This window comes from Aspergillus mulundensis (assembly GCF_003369625.1).
Source record: "Aspergillus mulundensis strain DSM 5745 chromosome Unknown scaffold_6, whole genome shotgun sequence".
In the NCBI taxonomy this organism is placed as follows: domain Eukaryota; kingdom Fungi; phylum Ascomycota; class Eurotiomycetes; order Eurotiales; family Aspergillaceae; genus Aspergillus; species Aspergillus mulundensis.
This window is the reverse complement of record NW_020797894.1, coordinates 1275908-1286346: the sequence shown is the minus strand read 5'-3', so window position 1 is coordinate 1286346 and position 10439 is coordinate 1275908. Positions and strand designations below refer to the sequence as shown.

Here is a 10439-nt window from a genome sequence, read left to right as displayed (position 1 = left end):
GGTGAGGCCGTAGTCGCGAAGGACGGGAAGGGAGAGGGTGGGAGAGAGGAGAGGAGATAGAAGAATGGAGCGAGTTAGCGGATGGATAAAGCGATGATTCACAATTAAAGGATTAAAAATAAAAAAAAAAATCAAGGTTTTCCTGTCAGCGTCTGATAGAGGGCCCGAGCTGTTTTGGGCTCGCCGGTGTGTGGCCTGCACTCGGGAATTTCACCGTGGGTGGACACCTCAGGATCCACAGCTCAGTCTGTCTTGCCCACTGTCCAGAAGGAATTGGAGATGCCTCGGCCGTGAGGGGAAGCTGGACTGCTGCTGAGGAGAATACAAGCACACGCTCTCGGTGCTATCTCCGTCCTCATTACTCTTAGCAGGCGCGACTGCCTCGAAGCATCAACGAGCGACCCGGAAAGACACCCAGATTGCATCAAGCTGCCTTACAGAGGCAATAGATATCTTGACTTACAGTTCAAACCACCTACTGCCGTCCCCTCACGTGGCCCATGACCGTGAGGAGAGCTTCTCCAATTGCATGTGCCCCATTCATGATTCGGTATGCCGACTCTGCTGAGTCATCCTCTTACGGTCGTTTCCGATGGCGCCGGGATCTCCCGCATCCACCTTTTGTCTCCAATTCTTGATTCTTCCCAGCCTGGTCCTGCTGCAAATTTGTCACGAGAACGCTCGATCGGAATCCGGGGAAGCCTGCGTGATCCACTGGCTCCTAGTCCTAGTTCCAGCCTGCCACGCCCTAGGGGTAATCCGTTTTCTCCCATTTTGGCGTCGTCTCGAGTCCAAATGCCTCGGCTCGAGCAACACCCAGGCAGATGACTACTCCGTCCTCATTCATCTTCACGAGCGAAACAGACTATTCGATTCCTGAATGAATATATCATTCGCCGTTGACGAGATGGCTAAACTCTTTTGGTGATACGGGCTCGAACTTGAGAATGACAATGTCGGATGGCTTGTAGGGTGAAAGGTCCATGGCTGTGATGGAAGCCCGGGCTGTTCATACGCCCTATACTCGCGCAGTCTGATCGTGGAGGTTTCCGATAAAGGTTTCAACGGGTCATGTCTTGACATTGAACAAAAAGAACACAAGAAGTGATCCCGGCTGCTTTAGGACCCTCAACATCCCGTCCGCTCTCGAAGTACTATGTACGACTGTAACCTGACCGTGAATAGATACAAATCCCAATCTCGACCAACAGGACCTGGTTATTCCTGCCATTCTGCAAAATCAATAAGTTGTTTTATTGGAATCGACTATTTTGGGAGACCGAAGCAGAATCCTTGGACTATACCGCTTTTCCTAGCCTCATGAGTCCTCCTATAAGTACCATCGAGTACGGCCCTCGAGATAAGATCTCGAGGGATCGGGCTTGGAGGTCCATGTTCCTGTCCTCATGACGGGGGGCAATCGAACCTGGTGCGCTTCTCGTATGTTGTTTAGATATCTCCGTTGAGAAACTCCCCTTCTGGATTCCGGCTGCCCAGCGGAACAGGCCGTTCCCCTTCCATATAGGAGAACTAGAATATCCTCAAGACATTCAGCATCATGGATGGTATTCCTTGCAATATTACCCACTACTTGGCGACAGAAAACCACTTTTGTTGCTGCCCACTGCCTCCTTTGTTAACGACACATTGGTTTCCATCACTTTCCTGCATGATCTGTTCAAGCGTGGGCAGCAATGCTGGTGGGACGAGTGTTGAACAGGGTACTGGAGCTTCTGGGGTCAAGTGCGGGTGTGATGGTGTCCGTAAAAAATTTGTGAAGCTGTGCATGCCCAGAGCCTCCATGCGAATGGAAGATCGCCGCATCCGGAGCTGGCCGCTCATGATGTTCGACACGAGAATAGCGTGGAAAATCTTCAACGATACAGACACTGTTCCTCACAGGAATTAACAACCAGCGGAATATGTGTTGGAGCTCCGGTAGGCAACAGAACTGCCACAGCTTGACAGCTAGGGGCCTGACACAGATGCACCACTATTTCTCAACGATGAGGACCTGTTAACCGCTTGGGCAACACAGAAGGTCCTCTCCTCCCAATCGCAAAGGAAAGAGGCCCAATGTGATCCGGAACGTCATTGATCTCCGTAGCCGTCTATCCAAAATTTCGACCGGTCCGGCCTATATATGCAGAACTTGGTTTGCCATACTACAGTTGAGCTCGTCTGCAGATTGCCCACCATTGTCATTAGGTGATATGGCGGGTCGAGTCCACAGGAGAAACAATAAGTCGAGGGTATCCCCTCAAGGCGTGATTGTGATCCAATGCCTAGCAGGGATGAGCATGGGATTGAATGGCTTCAAGCGTATCTGCGGCAAAGGACGTGGGACTCAGTGGCGGGAATCCTTGTGCAAGACACAGGAAAGACCGCCTCTCCCAAGCCCAAAGTATCCTTTCTCAATTGAGACAACGTCCATTCGAGCATGTCTATCAGAGGCCGAAGTTATGTTCTGGCACTCACTGTTTTAGTATCATCAACTTACTTACGCGTCATCTGCATTACCTGCATCATGTATGAGCGTCCTAAACCTCTCAACCAAATTATGGGTGACATCCTCGCCTACGAAGGAAGCATCGTACAGCACGAGCCAAGATCAATCAGATCCTTCAAACGCTAGATCGCTCTGCTGGGATTCCGATCCTTGTCTCTCATCAATTTCTGCAAACTCCGAGATCACATTGCAATTCGGCCTGCAGCTGCCGTTTGTCTTGGAAGATACCGACCCCGGTTGATACCGAATGCTACCCATATGAGACAAATTACTGACTTGGACCTTGTCAGTATGGATTCTCCTATCATTGGAGTATACGCCCTCCGGGCCTCTCGGCCGCCGTCAATAACTGGCATCGGTGCTCAGTATGTCTCCTGCAGCATCACGCTCTATCAAGTATTAACTAACCACTACCTCCAGCAGAAAAAGCAATATCCACCCATGCCTCGCTACATATGCCTCCGCCTACGGTATAGTGCAGCATATTTTCGGCATAGTGACCTCAATTATGCATTCATTTTCTTAACCCGGCCTCCTTGCAGGGACTTCTGGCTCGTTTCCGTACTTCGTACTCCGTACTCCGTCCTCAAACTGCTGCGCGTGAGTTGGCTCAAGCGATTTCCATCCCAACCGGGCGCGATGCACGTTGCCTTTACCGGAAATCCGCCCTCGGCGGTCTCATAAATGGTCACCATTTGCCAATTTTGTGCTTAAGATCGTCTCTGCATCTCGAACCCAACCGGACCAACCAGAATTATCCGCCTCGGTCTAATCTACCACCATACGGAGTACTCAGCAAACCCTATGCAACCCCAGGTGTCCCACTGTCCCAGTCTCCCAGAGCATGCTATGCTACACCACCCACCCCCGACAACCCATTGCAAACGCAACCGCGCGACCCAGAAACTTGAGTCCGATTCTCATGCTCAGATTTGACTGGCTACGGAGTTACAACAGCCGTACGGAGTACTGGGCCAATCTTTCTTTTCATTTTCCAGCCCCCGCCCTCCCACCGCGTCCCGTCTGACCCTGGGGTAGTAACGACAAACGCCTGTCGATATCTAACTTTCCAGCGCATCGCTCTCCGGTTGTGTCCTTCTGCATACGAGTCACTCCGCGTGTCGACATAGTTGCGGGCGTGTCTATTCGGAATTAACTCATCGGGGCGGTCACTGTAGGCCATGCGGGAAACGATCATTTCAAACACTCAGATCGTAGATGCGGAGTATAGATCCCATCGAAGCGTAGCGGGCATGAGCTTATCCTAACCCTGGCCTCATCCCACCACGGTAACTCATAGCCATGGCCCTCGACATGCTGGGGGCTATCGCAGACCGAACGAGTAAGTAAGTATGCACTGCTGCACTGCATGTGTATCTGTCTCATCACATCGCATAGTCCGTACCGAGCCCCTGGATTGGGGTTCACACGGGGCCCCGACTGGCTCCAATGTTGGGGTACACCGCCAGGTTGTTTGCTGAGTTCTTCTTTCTGGGATGCGTCTCTCTAGAGATAGGAAGGTAGGTTGTAAGCGAGCTGCGCGTATGGACGGGAGTAAACTAAGCAGTCCGAGTCGAGATTTTCGAGCTCCAAAAGCTGAGAGTCAGTATCTTCCTGTCTGATTACGTACGTAGGTTCGATAGATTCGTCGGACATCATACAGCATGAGTGAATAGTACGGCGGCTCGTGGAGTGAAGCGAACTCTGAGGGACGGTGGTACCGGCTGGTGTTTCTGGAGTTCTCGAGGACAACATGAAGAGGAATGCAATAGACGAACAGAATAGATATCAAGCCTAATATACAGACACATAGTTACAATCAATCACTCGGTATACATATCCATAACCGACACCGACACCGGCACCGGCAACCCATGCTCCACGCCTATCCAGGCCCAAATCCACGAACAGACAAAATCTACCAAAGCCTGTTCTCGGGGAGAACCTTCTCCTTCTTCGGCCCAGACGCCGCCTTCCTCTCCACCGGCGAGCGGAAGAACAAACTGGGTCCTTCCAGGGGCTTGAGCAGATGACTCAAGTATCCCCGATGCGCCGGGTCACGGTAGTACTCGATATCCTTACGGTTCGTCGGATCCGGCAGCCGGTACTTGTACCCCTTAGCCGCCATAATCTTCGCCTCCTCGGTAAACGGGTTTCCGGACGCCGTGCGCGTCGAGAACTCCAGGTCCGCAGCGGCATGCAGAGCCGGGTTCCCGCTCTCAGGAGACCAGTTCGCCGAGACGAAGGGGTGGGTCTCGCGCTTCATGATGCGGGCGATGGACGCCTTGGTGTAGAAGCGGGTTGTGACGGTGCCGCCGGTGGCCTCGACGGCGGCGATGGCAGCCGCTGAGGCGCGCGAGACAACGAGGTGGATGGGCTGTTTGAGGACGGCTGCGGCGGCTGCGGCGGAGGCGGCTTCCTCCGCGTCGGATTGTGTTTGGGCTTCGGTGGTTGTGGAGGAGGGGGTTGTGATGTCGGAGGGGGTGGGGGCGTTGACGCCGCGGGCGAGGAGCTTCACGCCGTCTTTGGGGTTATGGATGCAGCGCGATTTGGCGAGTTCGCGGACGGTGATGGGTTTCGTGGGGTCGATGCGGCCCTGGTCGATCCATTCTTGGATTCGGTCGAGGTTGGCGGGGGCAAGGTCCAGGGTGAAGCTGTGCACGTATCCATTAGCTTTCACAGGTTCAATCTCAGAAGGAGAATCGAATCAAGACGGCGTACATGTTCTTGAACCCCCTCTCACCGTGCACCACGATCTCAGGTGTCTGACCACCATTGAATCCCGCCGGAACCTTTCCGTGCTGGCCTTGACCCTTGTGACCTCTTCCGGAGGTCTTACCCTTGCCCGAGGCAGGACCGCGACCTCGTCGGATGCGCTTGTGGTAGGCCCCCGGGTTATCGGAGAGCGAGGCTAAGATGTGTGCATTGCGGGTTTGAGATTGGATAGAGAGCAGTAATTGCGACGGCTGCTGGACTGTTGAAGGGCGAGGTAGGACACTGCGGAGGTGCAGAGGGAGGATCTGGAGCCTGGGAGGCATGATTGCGTTGCTGGTTGTTTGATGATGCCCGGCTGTTGGCTGCGTGCTGGGTTGAGGCCGACAGGATCTTTTTGGTTATTTGCGGCCTCAGGTTGCGCGGAGAAATATCGGGCCGGAGTATAAAGGTATGACTGAAGATTGAACCAGGCGCGCGATTTGACATTCAAAAACAGTACAGTCTGGACTTCCAGGTTTTATCAAGTGTTCAACTCGAGGGTCTTTGTATATGGCGCCCCATGGAATCATTCTCTATTGATCTTGACATTGTTCACCTGCGCCAGAGCAAGGCCAGTCTTTCACCGCCCGGTATCGCGGCAGAATTTCAAGCATTCTATAGGCGGTAGTTTTGGTCTACTTCAAACTTCTGTCCAATAGAGGATGGAAGATGCGCACAAATGAGAGCTATGCACTCATAATTCTCATTGTCTAATGATACACTCGACTGATCCCTTGGGATATCCGCGCATCATGTAATGCAGACATCGGGGTGCAACCACCGAATATAAACAACGCCATGGTAATGCTATAACACAGACAGATCACCTCCATATCCCCGTGTAAAATGCATGCAGAGCTTCTTTGAGGGCCTTCTAAAATGCCAAAAAACGCCATAACAAATGCGAGGTCGTAACAAGAAAAAAATGTGTATCTGTACATGGTAGGAAGTGAATGATGGTGGAACACAAAGGGGAGGAGAAGTCGGTAAAGATGTGGTGTCATGAATCGTGAGGCGTGAACTGAGATGATTCAGGGTGCATAATGGGGTGTATGATGGAAGCTGGGAGGGATGTAGGGCCCTTGTGGCCACGCGTCATGATGAAGGTAGGGCAGCAAGCCGGTTCGGCGTTCCGTCGACTTGCCCAGCGGCTGGTAATGCATATGGTGGAAAGGGATGGCGCGCTGTTGCTCGAGGGAAGCTGATGGTGGAGGTATCAGCAGGGTGTTGACGCTTCGGACCGGGCGGTACGGAGAGTTCCTGTTCGCCAGAAAATAGGAGGGGGAGAGATGGGTCGTGGGGGTGTGGACACCATATGCAGACACAGCTGAAGAGATAGGGGCCGAAGTTGCAGGATACGGGCTGCTGTTGTGCCTTGAAGGATCAGGCAGTGGCAACGCCGGAGTCAGCACGCCGTTGACCAAAGGCTGCGGCGCAGTCGACGCTGGGATTTGCGGGGCCCAGTTGGTCGGGTTGTAGACAGGAGGCATAGTCGGGCGAGCAGGCACAGCGGAGAGTTGAGGGATCGAGGCCGGAACATTCGGAACAAACGCGTGGCTGGATGGCAGCCGTGGAGCAGGCCCAGGGATGGTTTGCTGGGGCGGTGCTGACGTAGGGGCCATCATTGGCGGCAAAGCCGGAACGCCTATCTGACTCGCTGGGGGTAGGGTTGAAGATGAAAGCGGCATGGCATGGGGTAGAGCGACTCTCTTGTGCGGATGCTGTTCCTCAAAATGTTCTTCGTAACGCCGCTTTCGAGAGCTAGCGGTGGGCATCTGGCTAGCAGCTTGGCCAACGGCATCATATGATGGTCCATTGACAGGAGCCCAGGATTGCGGTTGGAGGGGCTCAGCCGTAGGCGACGGTAGCCTGGAGAATGAAGTCGGTGACACCTGACTCCGTGTCGATCCAGAGTTTGGTGAGAGAAGACGGACTGGGGGTGTTGGGAGATCGTGATGATCCGAAGCAAGAGGAGCGTTGTTGAAGAAGTCCGCAAAGAGTGACAACTTGACATGCCACTGCGCCCATTCCTTCTCAGATGCGTAAAGATTGTACCGCAGGTTGCTCAGAAATTCTACCTCCATAACATGGATTTCTTGAACTGTGATCCTCGACACATCTGCCCACGTTTTGTTCGTATAAGTGTTATCATCAAGGACTATAACCCGTTAGTTTGAGAAACGGAGGCTAGATACTCAGGAAACCCACATTTATTGCCCAGCATGAGTGCAACCGTCATCAGCCGATACTCGCTGCCCTTCTTCCCACGAACAGCCGGGTTGGACTTTTTCAAGCGGTAAATGAAGAGAAGTGCCAGCAGAATGACGTTCTGGCTTACTTGAGTCGTCGAAAGGATGGTCGACACCCACTTCTGGAACCCGACAGTTGGAATTGCTTCAGGAGAAAGGGAGAGACCGTGACTCGACTGTTCCTCAATTGCCCTCAACTTTGGCGTGCTCTCGAACCAAAACAAGCACGTCATCTACCACTAGATTAGCTCGGAAACTGCTTCAAATACACCAGCTTCCTTACCTGAGCTGCAAAGTCCGGTAGGTTTCCTTTTCCGCCATTGATTGAGGAAGGAACTTGTAGATATGAAGGTCTGGTATCTTTCTCCTTTGCATGGTCGTTCGCCGACGGAGGTGCTTGTTTGCTCGGCGGCTGGGATTGCGGTTGAGTCTGCTGGATCATTCGAGTGAAGATGTCGGTGCTCATCCGCGGATGATAGGCGGGGCCTTTGCTGTAGACCGAGACAGCGTATGGATCCGGTTTACCTCCATAATGGTGGACGTTGGTGTAGGCGACGCCATTCATATCGCTTGGCGGGGTTGGCAGGCCGTCCCGGAAAGGAGCGGTCCTAGAAGAATCCGGCAAGTCCGAATGGTTCTGAAGCTGCTGCTTGTTGATCAAGGCTGAACCGTCTGGTCGAGAGTCGTAGGAAAGCGTTGGAGTGATTGGAGGGGCAGAGAGGTACGGATGTGTTGAGTGCGCCGGGACAGACATATGGCAGAACAGCAGGGTCCGCGAGAACCTTGAATGAGGGCGGAAAGAGGAAGGAGGGAGTCTGCGGAAGCTTGACGGTCATGGAAGTCTCATTGGCGAGCGATTGTTGTTGAACGCAACTGTGTTATTATTGACGGTCGACTAGTATAGTAGGTAGTAACCAGGCCAGGCGGATCCGGTAACAACATTCAGCATCGGCTGTCAAAGGAATGAAGGCACGTTGAAGGGGTGAGTAGTACGGTCCGCCGGTCCAGGGCAGAGGCGATCGGTGGCATAGCAGGTGGTGAGTATTCAGGCAGTCATGTCATACATATAGAAAGCGACAGACAAGTAGAATATAGGGAAGGCGAGGTTCGATGGAGTTATGGAGTTATGGATCGCGACCATCCAAAGTTGTAGACTAGCCAGTGGTGAGCTAGACCAAAAGGGCAAGTGAGAGGGAAAATTAAAAATTAATTAAATAATGGGAACAGCAAATGGGAGGCGGCATTTAAAAAAGAAACGGTTTAGTTATAGAAAACAAGATCCATAGACCTGGAGACCAGGACCGAATTTAAAATCGAAAGGGAAAAAAAAGAATAAATTAGTGGAAAAGGAATAATAATGGGCGGACTAAAAAAGAAACGGAGATTAAGCAGTAGTAGTGCTGAAAGAAAGAAACACCAGGTGTATACTATAAGAGGATCGTAAATGAAGTCAAGACATCACCTTTGAGCGGCAGCAAATAATGGCACTCCATCGTGAAAAGCTCCGCCCTTTTGGCCGGGCGAACGAACGAGGTTTAGCCCCGTCCGGAAGAGTCCAAGACGGACAGAGTTTGAGCCGGACGCAGGTCCAAAGGGCTGATCCTCCTTTTGTCTTGGAACAGGCAGGTGAAATTGTGAAATACCGGTTGATGTCAGAGCGGCGGGGATGGCTGAGAGTGATGGGATGGTCATGGATGGATGGACATTGGATGGGGATGGAGATGGGGGAGAGAAGGAAGGGAACAAGTGGATGCATGCGACAGAGAAGCAGACAGGCCAATGAGAGACAGCAGAAGTGGTCTCAGAAAGAGGCGCCTCCAAAGAACCAAAGAACGGAGGGGCGTTGTTAGTGAGTCAGGGAGGAGGATGGACTTGGGAGGGATGGAAGGGACGGAAGAAAGACGACGAAGACAGAGACAGACGATGAATAGTCCGGCCAACTGACTCTGTCAGCCCCATCGGCGATCCAATGGGAGGCCAGACTGAACGTCACATTGCAACGAGCATCGTGTGGTGCACTGCTGGTGTGTTGTGCCGGTGCCGCCTGAAATTCTTTCCTTTTCGGTTGCCCAGGAAGGGGGCGACACCAGCCCAGGGGGCATTGCTCAGCACGACTGACCTGCTGTTGATGCTGATCGCCGAGTCCGTGGAGGACTAAGCCTGGACAGACGGATCCTGGCAACCCAGCATACTTTGGTCGGTCCGCGTAGACAGCCTCGTACTATCGTATCAGACGAATCTTATCCTCTCTGGGGCGGTAAATTACGAGGCCCAGATACAAGGTTACCACCAGCAGTGACCATCTTGGCGGGGATTCGAGCTGGAGGCGAGGCAGGCCTCCGTTTTAGTGGTACAGCCAGCAAGGTGGGACGCTCTACGACATGGAGAGGTGGGTAAAGTATGTCACGGCGTGACCAGAATTCCAGGAGGAAGAGGCTGGGCGGCAGACAATCAAATCAATTATTATCTGGATTCTGGACGCCGGCAGAGAATTCGGCGGTTGGACAGTGAGGGGAGGCCTCAGGAGGAATCGATGGCATCTGCAGGTGGAGATGAGGAGTCCGAGTCGAGGACTCACAGACGAAGTACCTATCCACTGCGAGTGAGACGGTGACCAGGTCATAAATTGATGCACGCAAGGCATCTGGGTTCTGGATTCTGGTCACAGCAACGGAGCATGGGGGAGGTGCAATGCAATCAGAGCTCTACCACAGGTTTCGCATGCGTAAGCAAACTGGCAGCCGGCACGCCAATCGAATCGCTGCTTTCAGCGCTCTGTGACTGCGTTGGGTTGGAGCCACCATAAGCGCCCTGGGATATTCCGGGCAAAGAGCGAACAAGCAGCGAGCACCTAGCGTGTGTATGATGATTCTGATTATGAGCAGGTATTATGTGTTATTGAACCGGGCTGAGCCCACCCAGCCCAA

General features: G+C 53.0%; 2 protein-coding genes across 2 annotated transcripts; both read right to left on the bottom strand.

The window, feature by feature from the left end:
- Positions 1-4427: 4427 nt before the first annotated feature.
- DSM5745_06596 (mitochondrial 54S ribosomal protein uL15m) lies at positions 4428-5547 on the bottom strand (the record flags this gene model as incomplete). Its single annotated transcript, XM_026748612.1, has 2 exons — positions 4428-5163; positions 5231-5547. The coding sequence occupies 2 exons, from the start codon at positions 5545-5547 to the stop codon at positions 4428-4430; spliced, it is 1053 nt and encodes a 350-aa protein (XP_026602916.1).
- A 747-nt stretch (positions 5548-6294) lies between these two features.
- Positions 6295-8266, bottom strand: DSM5745_06595 (putative mucin; the record flags this gene model as incomplete). The annotated part of the gene is made up of 3 exons (XM_026748611.1): positions 6295-7421; positions 7472-7745; positions 7796-8266. 3 exons carry the CDS (start codon positions 8264-8266, stop codon positions 6295-6297), a joined length of 1872 nt encoding a protein of 623 aa, XP_026602915.1.
- Between the last annotated feature and the right edge of the window lie 2173 nt (positions 8267-10439).